At 37.7% G+C, this 24,878-nt stretch overlaps 1 protein-coding gene and 1 non-coding gene across 2 annotated transcripts in view; both read right to left on the bottom strand.

Annotated features, from left to right (window-relative positions):
• Positions 1-17,813, bottom strand: part of LOC125238974 — a 32,753-nt gene extending 14,940 nt beyond the window's left edge. Inside the window, exons 1-4 of the mRNA XM_048146475.1 lie at positions 17,753-17,813; positions 16,317-16,452; positions 14,964-15,075; positions 9,189-9,348 (exon numbers count right to left, since the gene is read on the bottom strand). Of these exons, the coding sequence (XP_048002432.1) occupies positions 9,189-9,348; positions 14,964-15,075; positions 16,317-16,452; positions 17,753-17,809 (465 nt within the window). The 5' untranslated portion in view covers positions 17,810-17,813. The remainder of the gene's footprint in view (positions 1-9,188; positions 9,349-14,963; positions 15,076-16,316; positions 16,453-17,752) is intronic.
• A 6,197-nt stretch (positions 17,814-24,010) lies between these two features.
• Trnas-gga lies at positions 24,011-24,084 on the bottom strand. The gene has a single exon. It is a non-coding gene; the product is annotated as a tRNA-Ser (tRNA).
• Between the last annotated feature and the right edge of the window lie 794 nt (positions 24,085-24,878).

The following is a 24,878-nucleotide window of genomic DNA, read 5'->3' as shown; positions in this document are numbered from 1 at the left end:
TTTTCAAAAAAATACACGAGATAGCCCTCTCCATGTAGATTACAGGAAAACCTATTAGAAATCTACAGTCAAGCGTAATTCGGACTTAAGAGAAAAAACTCAGATTACGAATTTCACTCACTGCCGCTGCAAGTAGTTACTAAACGTCTTAAAATTGTGTAATCGAGTTGGACAGGTATAAAGAAATTCATTTCTGTCTTTTTCTTTTTAGAACTTGTTCAATTTTTTTTTCATTTGTACAAAATGACTTAAGTTCCTACTAAAAAGGAGGCGCTTAAGACCGTTTATAAATTGACTGAGCAAAATTTTATTCAAATCGGTCCAAAAAAAGGTGTCTGTTGACGAAAACATAGAATTTGTGCCACCGAAAGCCCAAATCTGAAGTCCATTTTGCTCTATCTCTTATCGTTTCCGAGATATATACGTAAAGTCTTGAAATTTCGAAACGTTAACTTTGCCATCATAGTCGTTCAGGCGCTCATGAGTTCTTTGTATGGAAAAGTTGAAAACCGACTCGCACTTGACCAATGTTCATAGAACGTTGTGGTTTTTTTTTATTAGCAAAAATGACTTAAGCGCCTTCAGAAGTGTAGGTGCTTAAGACCGTTTGTAAGTTAAAGTTAGCTGTGATGGCTCAACGAAGGAAGAAGATTTCAGTATCCTACTTATCAGGGCGAGCGGTAGCGAAGCCCTCCTATAGTCGACAAAGTTCCGAACCTTGTGGTACATTTTTTGAAAAAACTATCACGCCTATGAAGTTGTGCTTAAACATAGTAATTTATATTCATATCTAGATTTCATATCTGTAAAAAAATATTATTTTATTGTCATTTAAAAAAAAATCAAATCTCAGTTTTGTGTTCAATATTGTACTACTAACGCCATCTGTTAGGACTCTAAGGAGTAAGAAAACATCGTTTACTATTTTGTATAACTAACGCCATCTGTTAGAAAACTAAAGAGGTAACGTTGTATTTTTGACGTCTGTCAACTATGACGATCAATCGAAACTTGGCACTGGAAATGGCGCGTAATTCAATTTTTCTATGGGAATCAAAACTTAGCCCCTACATTTTTAATATTATGTTATGGCTCGTCAAAGTTTAGGAAGCCAGCCAGAAGCCAAGGGAAGAAAGGGAGGGAGAGAGAGGTTATCAACACGGTGTTTTCAGTCAAAAGAAAAAGTGAATTTTATTTATTTATTTATTGTTGAGAAACCCAATGTACTTAGGATATGTTTAGGAAACTCAACGATAGAGTTGTTCGCTGTCGTTCGCTAGATGTCACTGTTACCCCCGCAAACTGGGCAATGACTTGTTTTCGTAAAATGTATAAGTATTTTTTGATGTCCACATTTTTCGTTAGATGTCGCTGTACCACCTGCAAACTAGCGAACGGCATTCTATGGTTCAATAACATATATTTAAATTGTATTAATTTCGTCTTTTTTAGGGTTCTGTAGTCAACTAGGAACCCTTATAGTTTCGCCATGTCTGTCTGTCTGTCTGTCCGTCCGTCCGTCCGTCCGTCCGTCCGTCCGCGGATAATCTCAGTAACCGTTAGCACTAGAATGCTGAAATTTGGTACCAATATGTATATCAATCACGCCAACAAAGTGCAAAAATAAAAAATGAAAAAAATGTTTTATTAGGGTACCCCCCTACATGTAAAGTGGGGGCTGATATTTTTTTTTTCATTCCAACCCCAACATGTGATATATTGTTGGATAGGTATTTAAAAATGAATAAGGGTTTACTAAGATCGTTTTTTGATAATATTAATATTTTCGGAAATAATCGCTCCTAAAGGTAAAAAAAGTGCGTCCCCCCCCCTCTAACTTTTGAACCATATGTTTAAAAAATATGAAAAAAATCACAAAAGTAGAACTTTATAAAGACTTTCTAGGAAAATTGTTTTGAACTTGATAGGTTCAGTAGTTTTTGAGAAATATACGAAAAACTACGGAACCCTACACTGAGCGTGGCCCGACACGCTCTTGGCCGGTTTTTTTTTATACTACGTCGGTGGCAAACAAGTATACGGTCCGCCTGATAGAAAGCGGTCACCGTACCCTATGGACGCCTGCAACTCAAAGAATGTCACATGCGCGTTGCCGTCCCATTAGAAACTTGTACATTCCCTTTTGCTGTGTTAAGTATAAGTACACAGCAAGAAGGAGTGTACAAGTTCCAAGGAGGGTTCGGGTTGCCGACGACTCAAAGGACAATAGACGGAACAAATTAGTTCCGTAAGTCCTTCCGTCGCCAGCACACCGCACCCTCGTTGAGCTCTGGCAGCCTTACTCACCGGCAGGAACACAACAATATGAGTAGGGTCTAGTGCTATTTGGCTGCGGTCTTCTGTAAGGCGGAGGTACCTACTTCCCCAGTTGGGCCCTGCTCTAGATTCGAGCAGAGCCCAACTGGGGAAGACTGTCTATTGAAATAAACTCCTCATTTTAATTTCTCTCTGGATTATATTATACAGTTAGGAGTTTACAGATGTCTAAAAGCAACGCGCAAGTAACACCCCTAGAGTTGCAAGCGTCCATAGTCAATGGTGACAGCTTATCAAATGGGCCTTATGCTTGTTTGCCACCACGTGGTATATAATAAAAACAAAAAAGTGCAGTGTCTACGCTTTGCAGATGGCGCCAGCATAGCTATTCCTTTTACAATCACTGGAATAATGTCAAATGTGTTTTTTTTGTCTTATTTGTTATCCTGGATTCCAGCCAGCCCTTAGACTCGAGACAGGGTCAAGCCACACCTCGGTCACTGGCGATCAAATATATGAAAAAGGCGCGTTCCTAGGACACAGTCTAAGCTCGTGTAAGTGAACGCGTACCATGCTTGTATGAGTGAGATATGACAGGTCGACTGTTCGCGTTTTTGACAGGCGGTAACTGTGAGGTAACCGAGAGGGGGTAGGCGGCACTTTCAGCGGGGAGCGGGAGTGGCCATACTGTACGATAGTACTCTTTATTATACTGTGGTCAAGCTATGATAACGTCATCTATGCAAACCTTTAACTTCGCTGCACCCATGACCTACACAAATCATTTAAAATTCCGCATATCGGCGGAGTGAAGATACTCCTAATTTATCTGTTCCAAAAACAGGTCACTGCATGGGCCAATAGTAGAATATTCCACATATTTTCAATACTGCAACTCGGTCAGCAGGCCAAACATACGATAGACTCGACAACAGTATTCTACGAGATAAACTAGTATCACTATACTTTATCTAATGTGTACTTACAGTTAAGTAGAAAAGGACGGGTAGTCTTCTAACGGGCGATTTACAATACAGTGGTTGATATGGCCAACCATGAAGAATAGAGATATTAAAGAATGCACATATTAAAGAAAAGATAGGTGGCGCTGCAATCGCAGGTGCATAAGGATTTGACAATCTCTTAGACTTCTCGGTAGTGACCCCGCCTACGGAGCAAGAGGTCCCGGGTTCAAATCCTGATGAGATCTTTTTTATTTTTTTCTACAGATATTTTTTCCTCAATTATTTTATTTTTTTAATATCCAAAAATATTTTGTTTAGTAAGTACTGAGAAAATTAAAATACAAAAAAATCAAAAAACAAAAAAATCGCTGTCAGGATCGAACCTGAGGACATCCGCATACGAAGCCAGCGCACTACCACGGGACTACGTCTTGACTTGCTTAGTCCGACGAAATCAGTCTAGAGTAAAGAACGTCTAATGTCATGTCACGTCGCCACGAGTATTGAGCGAGACATGCGCTCCTACCGGAGAGATTTGTAACTGCAATTAATAGGCCTCAGCTGGTCATTTTTGTGACTGTTCTACTTCTACAGATTGTCCTCCTTACCTCTATTCTCCATGTGGCCAACATTGTACTTTGTAGTAAGAATGCATTTTTGGCGTAAAATTTGCCCACCACTTAGGTACCCCGTTGCACTGTTCTGTGGCTTGGCCAGGCCTTGGGACACGTGCTAATCTGAAGGCCGAGAGATAACCCGGGCGCATCGGGTGCATGTTGCGTGGACATGATTCATTTGCACTTAGATACGATCGATTGTACGAGTAACTCTGTAGTAGAGGATGGGCCGAATACGGACTTTGTCGAATACGAATATTCGGCCGAACATTCGGTTCAGCTGTTACCGAACCGAACATTCGGCCGAATATTCGGTTCCGCCATATTTTAAATCCTGGCTTAGAGTTAAAAACTTTTCAATTATTGGTAAGTAATGGGTATTATTTTGATCTATAGTAACTACAGTTATTCTTCTTACTTGAATTGGAGCACGTCCTGTTGAAGAACCATAGGTACTAAGACTACTAAGGCTCTTAATATTCCTATAATTTACTGCATAAGAAAATTTTGGTTTTGTATCTTAAGGTACGCGTGTTATTTTAATTTTCAACATAATTAATGAATTGTTGTGGGTAGGTACTTATATTGTAACGCATTTTTAATTCCCTTTGGTGGTTTCTCAGAATACTGAAATAGGATGTCATTATCCGATGAATTAGGAAAAAACTTACGCTATTTATTTACTTTATTTATTCGGTAAATATTCGGCAATATAACCGAACTATTCGGCCGAATACGAACATTGATAAACTTGCCGAATATGCCGAATACCGAATATTCGGCCCATCTCTACTCTGTAGGTACATATGAAAATTTCCAGTAATATTATACATTGGAAACGTAGATTTTGCCCGTGGCTTCGCTCGCGTTACGTTAGAAAGAGACAAAAAGTAGCCACTCTCCATATTCACGGCAGCTAGAGGAGCATAGTGTGGCAGAGGTATAATGTAATGTATGTATAATTTTAGAACAAAACGGGACTTAATCGCGTAAACACTTACATTTATATTAGGCCCGACGTTTCGAACATCACATTATGTTCGTGGTCACGGGTAGACTGGCGAGGAATTGCATCAACATCTTCTAGCCGCGCGAGTTTCTCGAACTACCCGCACTTGTTCTTGATTATTCACTTTTGCGCTAGGGTTGTCACTTTGCCTACACACAACACTCACGACATCAGCCGGTGTGTCCCTCGGTGTTTTTTCACGCTTACATTTGCTAATCACTGGATTCCACGAAGAAGAAATTCCCTGTCCCTCATTTTGGTTGAAATTTCGATGCTTCCTAATTTCAATCGCTTCACGTACTTTTCTGCTGTAGAACAGACGTTCCGTTGATAGAATTTTGGGACTATGGAGCTCGAAATAAATGTAAGTGTTTACGCGATTAAGTCCCGTTTTGTTCTAAAATTATGAGTGCAAATCGTGTTAGTCTAAATCAATATATGTAATGTATGTATGTTTACCATAGGTACAAACACGTGGTGAAGGCCGTATGATAACCCGCGGGGACCTACCGTGATGCACGAGTTGCATATTGCACATGCAAATGTGTGCATGTCGATATTATGTATCGTCGCGTGCCTGAAGGTCCATATAGGTACCTATGTGTATAGTAGCAAATGTAACAACAAAGATTATGAATACAGCTAAAGTGACACAAATATGTATGCAAGACTTTATGGCCTGTGTAGGTACAGTCAACGGCATAAATAAGTGATTTCTGTACCTTGTCGGTTTTATTTATTTGACTCATGACATTTCAAACTAGATGTTATTATGTGACAAGGTACAGGAATCACATCCTTAATAAGGTTGTGCAATTGAGCATGAATACGTACCAGGCGGACATACATTTAAGTTCTCGACTTATTTTCAGTATAATCAAAGAGGATCGAGTATTATAGAGTTACCTACTGTCAAAGTAAAATGTGTAATTTAATTACAATGCATAGACCGCCATCTCTCGACACAAGCTTAAAACTTTTAAACATCAAATTTGACAATTTGGACCATATTCTTAGCTTGATATGTGTTAAAATGTAATATATTAATAATAGCGCCATCTAGCCGAGCGTCCCCCAAAGGTGTAACGCCATCTAGGCCACCGTACCTTTTTCTATATGGTTCTGAGGTACGTTTTTTTTCTTAGAATGTAATAGCTGTCTATACGGAGTTACATGTCTTTGGTATAATTAACCGCCTTAGAACAATTAAAAAAAAACATTTTTTTTGCAGACAAAGCGACCCAATTTCGTTGTTTTCTATTACTGTTCTACACATTTTCGAGTGGTTAATTTGGAAAGTAGAATCTAGAGCGTTGCAAAGGTTTCAAGGCACAAAGTTGGAACAAATTTTATTTTTTTCATTCCTTACTGCGGAACGTCACACGTCTTGTTATTACATATATCGTCACTACTTTGTAAAAATCTCGTATCTCACACTGCTTCTCAAAGTTAAAACGCAGTAAGTCTATATGCATTCCATACATACTTACTACAATTTTCTTTTCATTGATAGACGAAGATACAAGTTTTTTTAAAGGTTGACGATATATCTTATCAGTTAAGACGCTGACAATACCCAATGGCCTTGACGCTAGCGTACACTGTCTATTCGCATGGGAGTAAGTGAGAGCGCGATGTCACTAAAACAGGGCGGCTAGGTACGAAAAGTACGGATAAATATTAAAATAAAATAGAAAGATGCATTATTTGTGCAATATGTTTCGTTAGTGTTTTAGATATGTATATTTTTGCTATTGTAATTTTAATTAAAGACAACTAAGTGAATAATTGAACGACATAGAACCGTTAAATGACGAACTCGAGACCAATCTTTGCAATTTTTTTCTATCGAGCCGATTTCGTTAAATCGTGTATCGAGTACGGCTATGTTCGTTGAAATATAATGAATAATAACATATAATTTACTTGCCTTACTAAAACAAATAGTTTGTCTTAAAAAACTGCGCAAGTAACATCAATTTTGCGCAGTTGGGTGTTGTCAGCCCCTTAACACGCAAGGCACGTGTCTAGCCGCTGTCTATCATAACAGCTTATCTAACTGTTACATCATAATTATTTATACTTAGGGCCGGTTGCATCGAACCGTCTGTAATCGTTAAAGCGTTCGTTAAATTTTATTGTATGCATGGGAAGCTCCATAGACGTCTGCTGCGTGACGATGATGTCTGTCAAATGTGGTTGATGCAACTGGCTCTATGTGACTTTATGTAGGTGACGGTGACGGCTCCTAGTCCTACTCCTTATATCTCAAGGATCCTCAATTTGTCTGTATGTTTTTTTTATAGATAGGCACACACCATGCGCGGATCCAGGGGGGGGGGGTCATGGGGGTCATGACCCCCCCCTGGAGCCTAGGTTGGCCATACAAATAGACCACGTGACCCCCCCCTGGGGCCTGGGCCTTTACCACGTGACACCCCCCCCCTGGGGACGAAGCTGGATCAGCGCTTGATACACATACACACTCACACTCTAGGCACCGGCAGGGGTCGCGGTAGGTAAGTACCTAGTCACTAAATCGTTTTTATCGAAATTAATCGACTTTTTTGTGTTTGTTCTCTTTCTAGATTAGGTACCCTAAAATAACGAAAACTGTAATTATTGTAGATACAAGCTACCTATGAAAATACTTAACTTCATAACCCAACCACAAAATTAAAATTTTGAAAAAAAAAACCCGACCGCGACACTGTGGACCGATTTTTATGAAACATGGCTAAAGAACACTTCCGACTAACTCAGCTTTCAAACAAAAAAAAACGAAATCGAAATCGGTTTATCCGTTCGGGAGCTACGATGCCACAGACAGACACACACACACAGACAGACACGTCAAACTTATAACACACCGTCGTTTTTACGTCGGGGGTTAAAAATAGGCATATTCAAATATGAAAAGCCACTTAATTTTTTTTTAAATAACAATAAAAAAACATTTTTTTAATTACCTGGCACTCTAGACAGCGGCAGGAGTCCCGGTAGGTGCAGGTGGTGAGCGCGGCCAAGTGTTTCAGGTAAGTGTGCGTCTGTACGTGTTAGAGTGGGACAGACAGAGAGGGACAGAGATAGCGTACCTGACACTCTAGACACCGGCAGGAGTCCCGGTAGGTGCAGGTGGTGAGCGCGACCAAGTGTTTCAGGTAAATTTGTGTCTGTACGTGTTAGAGTGGGACAGAGATAGCGTACCTGACACTCTAGACACCGGCAGGAGTCCCGGTAGGTAAGTAGTCTCTAAATAGTTTTTCGAAATTATTCGACTTTTTTGTGTTTATTCTTTCTAAATTACCCTAAAATAACGAAAATTGTAGATAAAATAGTAATATTCACTTTAAAAAAAAAAAAATAGGATTATTTTTTTATTTTTTTTTTCAAAAATGTTAGAATTTTTTTTTTTAATTACCTGGCACTCTAGACAGCGGCAGGAGTCCCGGTAGGTGCAGGTGGTGAGCGCGGCCAAGTGTTTCAGGTAAGTGTGTGTCTGTACGTGTTAGAGTGGGACAGACAGAGAGGGACAGAGATAGCGTACCTGACACTCTAGACACCGGCAGGAGTCCCGGTAGGTAAGTAGTCTCTAAATAGTTTTCGAAATTATTCGACTTTTTTGTGTTTATTCTTTCTAAATTACCCTAAAATAACGAAAATTGTAGATAAAATAGTAATATTCAAATAAAAAGGCACTTTTAAAAAAAAATAGGTTTATTTTTTTCAAAAATGTTAGATTTTTTTTTTTAATTACCTGACACTAAACAGCGGCACGAGTCCCGGTAGGTGCAGGTGGTGAGCGCGGCCAAGTGCTTCAGGTAAGTGTGCGTCTGGAGGCGGCGCTTGCGCCGCGCGAGCGACGTTATGGCGTTGAAGAAGTTTACCATGTTACAATCAGCGTCAGAGCTATGTATACAGCCAAAATGCCAAAAATATGTATGCATATATATATGGCGTTGAAGAAATTTACGAGACGAAGACGACCTTTGTAACATCTGTCACGTTTGCCACTTGCACAGACTGAACTATAATCGCTGTCAATTTAGCTTTGTGTGAATCTATACACCTTGTATTTGGCTAATTTTGAAAATTGTAAAAGACGGAAATCATTGAAAAATCACTCATTTTACTTGGTAACAAGTAGTTTTTTTCGAAATTATGCTACTTTTCTGTGTTTTTTCTTTCTAAATTACTATAAAATAACGAAAATTGTAATATTCAAATATGAAAAGTCTCTTTTTTAAAAAAAAGTTAGGAATTATTTTTATTTTTTTTCAAAAAATATTAGAATAAAAAAATTTTTTTTAGATTACCTACCTGGCACTCTAGACACCGGCACGAGTCCCGGTAGGTGCAGGTGGTGAGCGCAGCCAAGTGCTTCAGGTAAGTGTGCGTCTGGAGGCGGCGCTTGCGCCGCGCGAGCGACGTTATGGCGTTGAAGAAGTTCACGCGACGGCCTTTGGTCTTCGGCGTGTCGCTGTTGACAAGAAAAGGGCTCATCCATTAATTACGTCACACCAATTTCGTGATTTTTGGATCCCTCCCTCCCCCCTTGTCACACTAAACTACATCCTCCCTCCCTAGTGTGACGTCACATTCAGATTAAAAATCACAAAAACACTTTGATTTCACTATCTGTAATAGGTGTTGAGATTGAGATTCACGGACGTGAATTGCGTACCAACGTCAACGTCCGATTGGTGTTTGTTGGTGAAATGTATTACGGTCAACATTGAAATTTGACACAAACAATTGAAATTGAAGTTTATTTAACGTAGATTTCGCAAAATTGTTGTATGTGATAAAACCGCGACCGCGACCACGTACATATCCTCTGCTGAAATTATTATTATATTGATTGAATGCCAGCATTTCACCATTAGAGGTTGTTATAGCCGCCGCCGTCTCTTCATTTTCGCTCCTTGTACCGCGTCCTTAAGATATTCATAATCGCGTGCTGCAATAATGGTACTAATTCGCCGATTGCGCAGACCATCCGCAAACCTTTTTATGAAATGAAATGAAATATCTTTATTTGCTTGAATATGGTAACAAGGTAGGTCTTATGGCTAAGTTTTCCATGCATATTCAACCTGCATGCAGGCGTGCAAATTTTTAACATTTTAATATTAAATAATTTATCTCATGCACATTGAATAAACAAATTACAAATTAATTAGGTGTCCTGCAAGTTCTAAATTTCTAAATAAACTAAAATGATTTTAAATGTCAAAGGTTTGCAATAAATAATAAATTAAAAGTAGTAAATCTGAATTATTAACAATTACAATTAAGCTTCACGAGTCAAATATTCCTTAACGCTATAAAAACAATTGTCTAGTAACCATTTCGATAATCTAGTTTTAAATAAATTATTATCTTCTAATTTTAAGTGATCGGGCAGGCTGTTATAAATGACTATACACATGTTACGACTTGTTTTTCATTGACTTTCTTTAATACATTAAATGTAGTGGAGTTGCCTTCTGACTGCGCTATCGTCAAATTAACAAACAGCTCGGACAACTGCTTACCATAATCGTCGATTGAGTTCTCTCCTTGTCTTAACAACTGTATTTGATTTTGGATAGCGAAAGCGGATTTTTTAGTCAATAAATGAGTCTTCATATCTGTAATCATACTTTGGACTGAGCTATATGTTTCGCTTAATTTAAGTTTGGCTAATTTAGTAATGCGGTTTTTAAGAACGAAATTAATCAATTGCTGCTTAGAATCGGACTTAAGCACCGAGTCGTAATATTCGATAGAATTAATAAGCTGCTCTATCACAGCCTCATCCTCCGTCATAATTGGTATCAAAGACAAAGCAATTTTCAAGTTAAAGTCTTCCATTGTGGAGTTTTTATCTGAACTTGTGTATGTTTTGTTACAAAAATCCTCAATCCACTTATATAATGCTTTTATTTTATCACACTCTCCTTGAATATCGACTAAACTTTGACTTTCTAAAAGACTATTTTCAATTTGGTCATGTATCTCCTTAATGACCGTAAAATATTGCTTATAAATTACAGTTGCTTCATCTAGCTTTACTTTGAATAGTTCTGATTTCCTTCTATCATAACTAAGTTTTGACAATTTTTCTTTTATATTCGATAATTCTGAGCTGATTTGAATTAATTTACTTGTCATGACAAACTAAATTATGTTATTACTATGGTAGTTTTATTTACCTACTTAATACAAAAACAAACAAAAAAAAAAAACGTACTCACAATTAACTCCTTATTGTACCTGGTCATAATGTTATTTAATTATGTTAGGACGACGTACGTAAGTCTTTCTATCCACTTCGAGCTCAGCGGTGGCGGGGAACAAAGGTATGAACCGATAAATCAACACTAAATGCACTTATATCACATCACTTCACGAGTAGCTGGAGATTAGTCCTTGCTAGTACCGGCGCGAGCAGCAGAGCATCCGCGGCAGTGATTATCCTCTAGTTCTCGTCGTTCGTTGCGAAAAGATCTACGCAGGTTGTATTGCACGATCCAGTTAGCAGCCCATGATTCGTGGCAACGTTTATACAGCTTGTAGATGATATATAAACCTCCAATGAACATCAAAGTACACATCACAATCATCAAAATGCTAATGATCGACAGGTGATTCTTCATTTCAGTCGCAGTAGCGTCATTATTTCCTCTTCCGGCTGAATTTTGAGTGATAAAAACAGCATCTTTTTCCACTCTTGAGTTGCACATATTACTTAGTTTTTATTTGCACGTTTATTCCAGTACGCGTCAAACAGGTAATAAAAGGTAGTTTATTCATTCACATAAAGTGCGCGATTGCACTTCCGACATCCGAACCCGACACCGCACGTGGCAGGGTCGCCATGTGGGGCGGGAAGTACGACGACAATTAAACACCTTGAGTATTGCGTAAAGACTGACTTTATTTCACAGTTCATACCTATTTAAGTACATATACTTAATACACTATTCAGCACTAATATAACTCCTCACAATACACAAACAGTGTACCTATGTTATTTGTTAATGGACGAACCCAAAGATTATTTGTGTGTCATGGAGTCATGGCATGACATGACGATGTGACCGCTTTAGTAATACGGGAAAATTAGCTAAAATTACGGCATAATTAATGGAAGATTTTTTTTATTGGGATATGTACGTTGTAGACCGAAGCTATTTTTCATCAACCCTCCCCACCCCTCCCCCCTCTACGTCACCCCTCTACCCTCCCTTAAAGAGTCGTAAATGCGGTTTTTCTCAAATTCTGACAAAACCGTTGCAGATACAGAAAAAGCGTGTAGGAACGAGGTAATCCATACTAATATTATAAATAGGAAAGTGTGTGTGTCTGTTTGTTTGTCCGTCTTTCACGGCAAATCGGAGCGACGAATTGTCGTGATTTTTTAATTGGAGATAGTTGAAGGGATGGAGAGTGACATAGGCTACTTTCTGTCTCTATCTAACGCGACCGAAGCCGCTGGCAAAAGCTAGTCCTTAATAAATTGACTATAACTCTCTCATTAACACTTTTGTGCTAGCGCTTATAGTTTTCGCGCGATCCGTCACGAAAGTTGGTCCTTGCTGAAATTTTCAGAAATCGAGAAATACCGCATTTTCTGCTCTTTAGGGGGGGGGGGGGATAGAGGGGTGACGCAGAGGGGGAGGGGTGGAGAGGGTTGATGAAAAATAACTTCGGCCGATAATGTACATATCCCAATTTAAAAAAATCTTCCATTAATTATGCCAAGATTTTCATACATAACTTTCCAGGAGCAATACCACAGATGTCATATATACCATAGATCAAGCAAACGTATCTACTTAGCGTGTCAAATGAACTCAGTGAAATCCACTGAGTTGTCCGTCTTTACTCGCAGCTTGCAGCTTTCGGGCGTCAATTTTTGTAAGTTGAAGTCAACCAAAACATAAAAAATGCCTCGTTACGTGATATTCAATTGCAACAACACAAAAATTATGAACAATCAAGAGCCTGAGACATATTTAAAATTACAGGCAAGAATCAACTTCAGTACAAAATTTGACACGCTCGGCCCCTATACAAATATATGAATTTGTTTCTTCTATCTAAGGGTCCCCCCACATCTAGCGTCTCGCGAGCGTCGCGTCGGGCCAACTGTATGGGCAAAGCCTGACGCCGCGCCGACGTCGCGTCGACGCGACGTCTTTTTCCATACAGTTGGCCCGACGCGACGCTCGCGAGACGCTAGATGTGGGGGGACCCTAAATTAAGTTCTGTGAGCAATACTATAGGGCTGAGCCCAGAATTCGACTAGCACTTCAAAACTAATAGAGACTTCATAAATAAAGCAGTTGAGTTCACTCATCGTCCTCATTGCGTTATCCCGGCATTTGCCAAGGCTCATGGGAGCCTAGGGTTCGCTTTAACAACTACTTAATCCCAAAATTTTTACGAAAGCGACCGCCACCAGTTAATTTTAACTACAACTTTGAACTTACTGAACAGGTATAGGTTACAAATTGAACTTGATTTCTTTTTGCCATGCAGAGGCGCCCAGCTTTCAGAGACAACATACACTAGAGAATATTTCGACGGACACCACGGCGGTCGGGGTGGTGTAGCGGTTTAGCACGTCAGTCGCGATAGCTGGAGACCCGGGTTCGATTCCGGGCTTCGCCACCAGTGGGCTTAGTCTCCTTTTCTTTAGTGTATGGTATACTAGCTTTCGCCCGCGGCTTCGCTTGCCTTAAATTCAAACATTGCGGGATACTTCATACAAACTTCCAGCCCCCATTTCAGGGAAGTGGGGGGGTTAGAAAGAGACAAAAAGTATCATATGTCACTCTCCATACCTTCAGCTATCTCCACTTAAAAAATCGCGTCAATTCGTCACTCCGTTTTGCCGTGAAGGCCGGACAAACAAACAGTCACACACACTTTCCCATTTATAATATTAAGTATGGATAATAGAATATACTAGAGATGGGCCGAATAATCGGTAAATATTCGGTATTCGGCATATTCGGCAAGTTTTTCAATGTTGGTATTCGGCCGTAGTTCGGTTGCGTTGCCGAATATTTACCGAATAAACAAAGTAAATAACTAATGAAGATCTTACGTATTCCATTGGATAATAAGCTCCTAGTTTAGCAGTTTTTCAAGGAACTGCTTAAAAGAGAGAAACCTATGCGTCAAAATGAAGACCAGCGCTGGAAGTCGCCAGCAATATGCTGAGGTGAAGCCATTTCGTGGCACTTTATTACTATTTTATGTCAGTGTAAAATTGTTTATTATCTGTGTGCTTTCGAATAAAAATATTCTATTCTATTCTATTCTAAAATATATGTACTTAAATACATTTGTTTTGTAAAAAAGTTAAAAAACGTAGTTCAAGACTTGTGTTCAGAGTTGTTTTAACTAAGTTTCAATTATCCACTAAATCATAAAAACATAGTTGTAGTAACAAATGTAACCTTTATCAATCATTTAATAGTTTTTTCTACTCCCGAACTGTTATTCGTCATTTACAGGGTCGTGCACAGATCTTTAAAACCCTACATAAAGGTCTATTCCCCAAAGCCAGCGTCCGCCGGCTTTCCGCGCATGCGCGCAGTATCGAAAAAACTGAAAACGCATTGTTTGGCTCTGTAACCATGGCAACGCCTTATAACGACACTGCGGACGTGCGCGGGAAGGCTTTGCGCAGCCGAGCTGACAGTGCAAACCTTTGAGTCAAAATACAGGAAACAGTGTGAATTTCACGAAATTTATTCAAGAAAACTATTAAAAACTAAGTGCATGGTCGTAGAAAAAGTATTGTATGCAACGGTGTTTAACTGAGTCAAAAAATACTCGTGGCGTCTCAATAACAATTTTCGGCTTCGCCTCAAATTGTTACCCACGCCACTCGTCTTTTTTGACCTCCTTTAAACGCCTGTTGCATAAAATACTATTAATGAACATCCTCTTTCAAAATATGGCGTAACCGAATATTCGGCCGAATGTTCGGTTCGGTAAGAGCTGAACCGAATGTTCGGCCGAATATTCGTATTCGGCAAAGTCCATATTCGGCCCATCTCTAGAATATACAAATGTGTAATAAGTAGTTTTCACCTCTCATTGGCATTGCCGTTCAGCTGCGCTGGTCTCATGTCCTCGCATAGCGCCGTCTCGCTCGGTCTTCGCTTGGCTCTCCTTTTCACACCGGTGTCTTTCTCTTCGTTTACTATAACAAAGAAAAATCAAAGTTGTCAGCAAACCACAATGAAAAAGCAAAATGCACTGAATTTCAAAGTTTATTAATAAATTTAATTTTTAACAAGAAGAAACGTCTGCTAACGATTCTAAACATTTTTATATTAAAGGAAAGCCGGAAGGGGAGCCGCCGGAAGCGTAAATTTTTCCAATTTTTCCTTTAATATAAAAATGTTTATTAAGTTCTGTTCTGACCACAGAACTTAATTTAGATAGAAGAAACAAATTCATATAATTGTATAGGGGCCGAGCGTGTCAAATTTTGTACTGAAGTTGATTCTTGCCTGTAATTTTAAATATGTCTCAGGCTCTTGATTGTTCATAATTTTTGTGTTGTTGCAATTGAATATCACGTAACGAGGCATTTTTTATGTTTTGGTTGACTTCAACTTACAAAAATTGACGCCCGAAAGCTGCAAGCTGCGAGTAAAGACGGACAACTCAGTGGATTTCACTGAGTTATTTGACACGCTAAGTAGATACGTTTGCTTGATCTATGGTATATATGACATCTGTGTTCTGCACTAAATCTAAATATAAAACACACACATTCCACCATTCAAAACAATTATGTCACTGAGTGAGTGAGTTGGCGTTTAACGCAACGTAACACTGAGTGAGTGAGTGGCTGGTTTAACGCTTTAACCTGTTAAGCGCTGTCAGTTACAAGTCGCATTAGAAGTTTCTTCTATTTAACAAGTCAGGTAGAAATATAATAAAGTAACTGAATCGTGACGTCACTCAATACGATTTCATATTAATTCCATATTAAAAAGTCGTTCAAATTCGTTTTGACAGTTCTTAAAAAGAAGCTGATTTGACTAGGAGGCAAGTAGCCTATTGCGTCGGGGGATAAGAGTGGGTATATGAGCATTTCTTTTTTTTTGACACTTTTATGAAGTGTGATATAAAAAAAAGTACTATTTCTACTCAGAATTACTAGCTTTTTCAATCCTAGTAGTAAAAAAAATTGTCCCATACGATTTTTTCTTATTTTGTTACCATTCTCCGTACATGTTGTATGGGGTAACAAAAGAGGAAGGTAACAAAAATGTATGGAAATTCTGGGACACTTTTTGTCTCCCAGTGAGATTGAAAGTACTCGTGATTCTGAGTACAATGGACCTAAAATTCCCTAAAACAATTAAAAAAAAAATTATTGGCAAAAAAAAGTAATGCTCGTATTTCTGAGTATAGTAAAGAAGTGATTACCGTTAATATCGTTGTCGTTGCACCATCGCTCGTTATTTTGCGAGTCAGTATCCGGCCAGAGAGAGCTAGCGGTGGATCCGGTTTGCGAGGAGTTGCCGTTTTCCACATCGAAGGGGCGTTCTGGTTGATTGAGGACCTGAAAAATTTATAGCATTTAAGTTTGGGCTCATTTAAGACCCAGAGTCACGCATAAGTGTTGACTTCTATACCTTGTCGCTTCTAATCGTTTGACAATTTCGTATGACATTTCAAACACAATGTTAAAGTGACAAGGTACATAAATCATTCACTTATTCATGCCAGTGACTGTACCAGGCAAAAAAAGAGTAAAGTAATAGGGAGTAATAGGGGCGCCACCGTCTATTCTATGTAAACCGTTTTACATGTGGCAACTATTGAGACACTTTTGCATGAGACTGACAATAGTAAGTGTTGCTATGATTTAAAAAAAATAGTTCCATTTTGTATTATACTCTTTTTTTTGTCAAGCTGTCCAATGTGTTTTGTCAAAAAATATATGTTGTTCCCAAGCAAAAGCCTACTTTTTTGTATGTAATGGATGCTACATATAAGTACATAAACTCAAACCTGTATTCCCAAACAGGGTTGGCAGAGCTCATGAAACTGTATGTTCCAGTGCCTCTCTTGGCAATTAAGGGGTTTAAAGGAAACAAGATTGTGATAGGTACAGTGACAGGTTGCCAGCCCGTGACCTTAAACAAAGGATACTATAGACTAGATAGCCAAATAATAATACCACTACCGAACGAGATGGTCACATACAAATTATAATAAGAGTGACAGAGAGCAAAATGTTATTTTTTGTCTTTGTCATAGTTTCACTTTTCCGCCGTTGCCACAAACGAGTTTGTGGCAAACAATAAGGCCTGATTTAGACGGCGTGCGAACTCGCATGCGATTTTAGTTACATTGCGGGCTGTTGAGGTTACATACAATTTTGTACAGCCATCAAATACCGCAATGTAATAAAACTCGTATGCGAGTTCTCGTACCATCTAAATGGGCCCTTAGGACGTGGCTTGTCAAGCTTATTATCCGCCCAAATTACGTAGGTTGTTTATGGTAAACTGTCAGCCATTTTTAAAGTGATTCTTAAATTCGCTCCATTATTCTATATCTGTCCCTTACGGGTGTACGCTAACGTCAAGTCTATAGTATCCTTCGTCTGAGCCCGTGACCACACCACAATGGACCTATTATATCCCACAGTAGACTTCTACAATATCCAAACAAGGAAAAGGGGTGGTGAAATTCCTAACCCGTTATACATGTGACATAAGGTTGCTGTGACAGGTTATTCATATAAAGATACAAGCAAATCTAGCCTTATAGTAATCACCAAAGTAGGACAATTGATTTGACTAGATTTCAACACACATTTACTCAGTGAGATATTTTCAAATAAAACTACTTACTTGATAATGTGCTCTAGTTCCCAGAAAGAACACCGCCCCAGAGTTTCCTCCATTCATTGTAATTGCCGCTGAAATAAAAAGGTATACATACAAATTAAGAGAATTCTAACTATACCAGTATAACAAGGATTCTTGAAACAAAATTATAATAAGTTTTTTTGCAAAAATATCATTTTTGGCACAAGCTTTTATCACTGGCTGTACCTTTCTTTCAAAAATCATCTACTGCTCTCCAAGATGTCTCTAAAAACCCCTTACTCGATGGGAATGCGACATTTCACAACAGAGTTCCTTTGACCACCTTTCTGCCCCATCATCAGATCAGCTCCATGATACCATAATATTGCATTGTCACATGATTTACATATGTGTGCAAATTTTCAGCTCAATCGGAAACCGGGAAGTGGGTATTATTTATACATACATTTAAAGAAAATTTTGCATGTAAGTAAGTACAGAGTTTACTTGGCTTATCATAACTGTATTTGCATGATTTTTTATGTAAAAGCAAATAAATGATATGAATTAATTTAATGTATTTGACGGTGGCACTAACTATTTCCTCAAATATAATATTTATGTTAATATCTATCTCTTATTATAAAGGTAAATAACAGTAATAATTGAAACAATTTTGGACAGTTTGCATTTTACAATACTGATCAATTAAATATGCGTTATTTTGAGCAACAACCGTAACACGAATTATATTAGAAAATCTAAAAACCAATAACACTTGATAGCACGAAAATCGACCAAACTTTTTCTGTTAAATAAAAGATAATATAACTTAGCAAAATGTATAGGCACTTACAGTTGATTCTCCTTTATATTAATTATTCACATACATTTAAATTACGTAATATTTTAATATCTTTTTGTTATTTCAATAATTATTTGGGTTTTGTTGACAGATCAACTGCGATCCAGCACTGACGTTTGAATTTGAAATGCGCGCGCAGGATATATATTCTCTCCGCTTACCAAGGACCGGTCAAAGAAATAACTGAAAACCAGTGTATTATGATCGTTGACTACTCATGGGCTTCATGGGTCTCATTTATATTGGTTATCTAGGATTAATAATTAGGCAACACTCGCCTTTGATTGATACGCATTTGGAATAGCAGGCTGTGATTAGTGTTACCAGTAAAATAAAAGCTTACCCTTGTAAGTGGTAAAGTAAATATATTTATTTATTTAATTTTAAAATAAATGTTTATTGTTATGTGCAATATTCAATGCAATAACAACTGCGTTACTACGAGTTCACTTATTTGAAATTATAACTGTAAATATAATGAGGTAAATAATAATGCGTAATGCAACTGAGAACATTTGATATATTTTAATTTTAACAAGAAATTAACTTTTTTTAATGTATTTACCCAAAAAAAATCAACAAGGATATGTGTGATATCCTCATACTTCTTTCTGAGTGTAAAATATTTTTTTAACAAATAAGTTATCCTAAGCTATGATTGCAACGATTTGAAGCCTAGTGCAAGTGTTATTTTAAACATCGACTTCTATGAAATTATGGCGGTCACTTAACTCTTGCACAGGTGGAGCTTGATATGACTAAAATCCTTTTTGAGGTACCTACGGAACTCTAAAAATATGATCTAATATAAGGTATAAAAAAGGAGTCAAATCTACCACATCAGTACTGTAAGCAGTCGTCCTCAAGTTCAAGCATTCGTCATTCTACAGCGTCGCGGGTATCCAAATACAGTCTAGCAATTTCTTCTAGTCGACAGAATGGCAAATGTTGAAGTCATGCAACATGAGACAGGGTCAGATTTTGGGTGTGTGTGCAATTACGTGAAGCGGCTGCACAGGACCGCTTTACTGTGAGGTACTGGACTCCCCGAACTGCTTGGCTTTACGCTGTTTTATATACGAAGTGGGCTAAGAAACTTCGATAGCGCGATGCAGAACAGCAGGTTAGGGTTAAAAACAGAGAGATCTTCCATATTTTCTACCTTGGTTCTGTGTTGAGGTTTAATTAATTACTTATTAGCATTGCAATATGTACGATTGAAATACAGTACTTTCTAGAAATTAAGAAACATTGAATATTTATCTCTTTATTGAATGCTTCTCAGACAAATTCGATCCTAAATTAAGCAACAAAATTTGAATCCCAATCAGTATGAAACCTAATCGAATATTTTTAGGCATTTGTACTGCTAAAATACCAGTCTTTGCACTCTTACGCTTGGAGGATAAAATGGCATGATTACTAAAAGTTTCATAAACATTTAAATATTCCTTTCATGTAATGTCATGTTCAAGTTTTTGAAAATAATATACAGCTCTAAGTTGTGCACACGTAACTGCTTATACTTAATGTACAAATGTTGGATCTAGTTTAGTCTACTCTGAGATATCCGTGGAGGGGTTGAATCAGGTTTCTTCAATGCACCGTTAAGGGGATTGTCTATAGACGGCGAATACAACGTCTTCCTATCTAGACTGGACTCAGGCAGCTTTGCTCTATGACGAAGTATTAGACAGTCTCAACGAAAACTTTCAATTTATGATTTTTTTATGCGATAGGAGGCAATCAAGCAGACTCAGTTGCCTAAGCGATGACTGGCGCCCATGGACACCTAAGACACAGTGCACCGGAAGGAAGAGGCAATCATAAAATGAACTGAATATCTCCATATGTTTTGGGTAATTTACCCCTTACGACCTGGATGTCCGTCATTAACAACGACTTTAAGAAAGCTCAAGCAGATGTCTCGACGACCCAGAACAGATACGCCTGGCGAAGACTGACGAGGAGAGCCGACCCCAAATGATTTATGGAAAAAGGCAAAGAAGAAGATAATAGCTATACCCTGTATTGGTTTGGTGTAAGTTACTAGAATGAGAAATTAATATTGTCAAAATTTGCGACATTATTTATTATTCTCAACCAGAAACGGTATCTTTTTCATGTAAGAGTTTATCATAACCATTATTTTCAGTAAGTAATCATTTATAATTTGTAATTATCAGTTTTAGTTGCTATCACATTTGCATTTATTTTTCTAATACCGCCGTTCAGTTATCATAAAGTTGGAAAGAGTAAGTCAGATGACTAAGGAAAGATTAAGAGTAGATGAGCCTTAACTGTTTACGGTAGTTGAGTGCAATGCAACGTGCACTCGTGCATGCGCAGAAGTAGAGAACAACTGAAACTATAAAAAGGTTCTAAAGTAATCTGGGATCAGAGACTATTATGCCGTTTCTGGTCTTAATCAGTATCTATTTGCGCTTGGGTTGTTGCAACCAAATTGTGTCAGTAATAGCATCGGAACTATTGAAAAAAAACGAACAATGTAGATATAAAGTTGAGCTTCTGACAAAGTACAATGTAATCAACAACATTTTTTAGAAATTAGACGACGTCAACATACATCGGTCACAAACCAGACAATCCATGAAACTTAAGTTACTTTTTTTGCCAAACGGTCAAAGGTCAATAAAACAAGTAAAAGTAAGTAAGTGGTAAATAATGAGGTTTCGCCTAATCACTTCAGGAAAATTTTGCTTCTCTATTCCTTTCATAAGCACAATCGTTTCAAGGATTAGAAGGTCAGCCAGTTAGTAGCCATAACTATTATTCTATTAGTGCACTCAAGTAGAATGAGGAGTGACCGTATGTCCTAGTTTATAAACATAAAAGCTATTAACCGCATCAGACATCTTCTGTTTGATAACTAATTAATTTATTACAAGAATGTTGTATTACTACTAACCACGCATCTGACCATCAGTCAATGCGCATTGTTTATTGTATTTTGATTAGACATAGGATCAACACGAATGCTTATAGAGTGTTTACGGTATCGAAATATTACTAAACCAAATGCATTTATAGATTCAATAAAATTTTTTACTCAATAAGCGTGTCAAGTATTACCATTGAGATATAATTAAGCATTATATGGGTCATGTACTTTAGCAATAACCTGCATGTCCTATTTGTTGCTGCTGTAGAAAGTTGGAAACGTAACCAATGCAAGTATCTATTAGTTATTATCTAAAGTATTTACTATTCAAATAGCAGAATCTAAGGAGTAGAGTCCAAATTATGTTAGTTTAGTTGTTTGAATAATAATCTGTTTACGTTGAATTACATTGGTTCAGCTGACTGCACTCTATGGATTAGATTTCCTAGTCGTAGATACTATAAATAGAAACATCGATTCCTTTTACGTTGCATGACGTTGGACTACGTTAACGGTGCGTGGGTGGCAGTAGTAATTGGTTGAATCATGAAACAGAAATTGTAATAAGAAGATAAGGAATAAATTCTTGTAATATTTAATATTAAAAATGACACCTTTAAATTTTTGACATCTTGGGATACGGGATACGTCTTGATAAATCATTTAGTATTTATGATTACGAACGACCAGAACATCCAGAACCACTCTCATAAGAGAATACAATGAATCATCAGCAGATTTGTTTTTCTAAAACACATAGAATGGCATATTTAGGCATACCTCTAGAATGGACCAGAGTTGTGATAGGCAACAGCGCAACAGACCGCCGTTTGCTTGTTTGCCACCAAAAAGAGAGAGTAATCGGATAACACTTGTACCAAAAACTTGATCACGATAAACTGTTAACAAGTTCTTGATTTCTTCTCTACATTTACATTTACTCCCCATCACCACCTTTGTAACCATTGTTGAAACCCAAGTAATTCATAATACAAAATGCAACAATGAAACTTATACACCTTTGCTTACCAGCCGAGCGTAACCCACGTTGCTGCGATACTACGTCACATACACCGACCAATCAGATCGCTGGGTCTACATCGCGCTTACGAAGTTTTTTGACTCGGCAGCATAAATACAAGACGCGTTTCTAAATGCACGGGAGTCCGTTGCTACACGGGAAACCGGTCGTGGTGGGGGGCCGGCTTAAGCCTCCACCATCTGAATATGTCGCCTTGAAGAAGTCGTCATGTATGGGTTTAATATAAAAATGATTAATAAAAATAATGTCAAACAAAACAGCAAAATGAAATGAGACTTGTCTCACACATACCGGTGTAGCGGATTTGACTCTCTTTTTTGTTCTTATCTATGACATCGTTTACAGTTACCCGGAAGGATTCTATAGATTTTTATAAGAAGAGTATCATTTTTTTCTTTAATCTTTTGGCGTGTTCCTTTTAAGAATGCATATTAACACCATTTGCTGTAGTAGTAGTTTGTTGTAGATGCCTAAGGTATAATATTATATTTTAGTGGTTTTGTTACTTTTCCCCCCACAAAAAAGCAAAACTATTGTAGGACTTAAAACTAATAAGTAATGAAGACAAAAAAATCAGTGCAAAAAAAAGTGATCAAAATATTAACCTCACGTTGTTCATAAAAGAGGAAGTCAAATCAGCTACTTCAGTATGGGTGAGACCAATGTCTCTCTTTATCATTTTTCTTGACAATTAATTGTTTACCATATATGAATTGCTTAATACGCTTCAACATATCTGATGGCAAGGAATTAGACCGGCTCCCTGCCGACACCGGCTCACTGAGTAGCTACGGACCTCCCAAGGCAAATTCCTAAAACCTTTCTTATATAGATATAGAGGTTAAAATCTTCTAAAGCGCGATGTAGAACAGGATTTTAGATATTTAATATCACCCAAACCATACATAAACTGAGCAAAAAATTTTGTTTCTTGTATACAGAATTTTGAGTAGTTTCTACTCAATTATTTAAACTTTATTATTTTTGCGTGTATTGAGAAATAAACATGTTTGTTGCTTTTTTGACGTTTGCAATGGCGTTTTGTGTAAGTGCGAGTGAAATAGAGCAACTGAGCTAATATTGCAGGGTCGCAGCCAATGGGAAGCTGGAGAGGTCAAAGTTACACGGTATTATTGATTTTATGAGCAGGATACAAGCTCAATCTTCATGTTCTGAAAATAGTACAATGTGTAGAAACGGTAGTTTTACAATTGATAAGAAGAGAATATCCCATACCACTGAACAATATTTCACTCGTCTCGTCTTTGCGTTAGCTCGCTACACGCTTTAATATAAAAATGTTTAGAATCGTTAGCAGACGTTTCTGCTTAATAAAAATTAATTTAGTATGGGTTAGCGCATTGTTACTGGTGAATTCTCAATATAACTTGAGACTCCAGTGCCGTTACAAGATGTAATAGTCTGTCGGTAGATGGCGCTAGACGTCACCCCAAGAGTCTTGGGGTGACGTCTTAAAAATGGAAAAATTCACGCTTCCGGCGGGACTTGAACCCGCACCATTTTTGCAATCCGTGCAATGCTCTTACCAATTGAGCTACGGAAGCCACGCCGGACTTCGCAAATCTTTCCATGCCTATCCTTTTGTACACACGTCTTGGCCCGGCCAAGCCCTATATCATACTACCAACTATAAGACGCTGACTGTACATGTTAGATTATTTAAAAAAAGTTGATTAATTATAGTCTGTGTCATGTGAATGAAAATTAGAATTTTACCTATTTTTTTATATGTTGATTATACGCGAATTCTTTTGATACACAAATTTTTTACAATTTGTACTGGTCTATTATTTTTGCCTCCAACATAATATTTGCATCTTATTATTTTTGATCACTCTTAAAACTTTATTTAAAATGCAAAAATATGGAAACTGAAATTAAAAACTCGCCCCTTGCATTACATTCGGGGGTCTTAGTGACACGCATGAAATCTACACTAAACGTCACGGTCACGACTGGATCCGATCTACGTATAAATAAGATACGTATCTCCGTGTGTGTGTGGATTGAGTGAGCACCTTCCGAAAATAAAAAAAAATATGCTGATCATTTAGTAAAAGTTCTAAAACAATTGTAAAACGAATCTCTGAATTTGTAAAAAGATAAATCAAAAGATACAGCCATTAACATGTGCTCACTCAGTTCTCACAAACCACCAATGAAAACAGTGAATATATTCATTTAACATATAATATTTATATACTAACATTTAGTAAAAAATAGGCCAACCTACCTCTATAAATATTAGATCACCTAGTGACGTATTAAATTTTTTACAAATAGTTTCTTATGCTCACTCAATCCACACACTTTTGAAAAGCCGAATTTTGATGAAAAA

This window comes from Leguminivora glycinivorella, chromosome 24, assembly GCF_023078275.1.
Source record: "Leguminivora glycinivorella isolate SPB_JAAS2020 chromosome 24, LegGlyc_1.1, whole genome shotgun sequence".
Lineage (NCBI taxonomy): Eukaryota > Metazoa > Arthropoda > Insecta > Lepidoptera > Tortricidae > Leguminivora > Leguminivora glycinivorella.
This window is presented reverse-complemented; position numbering and strand designations above follow the sequence as displayed.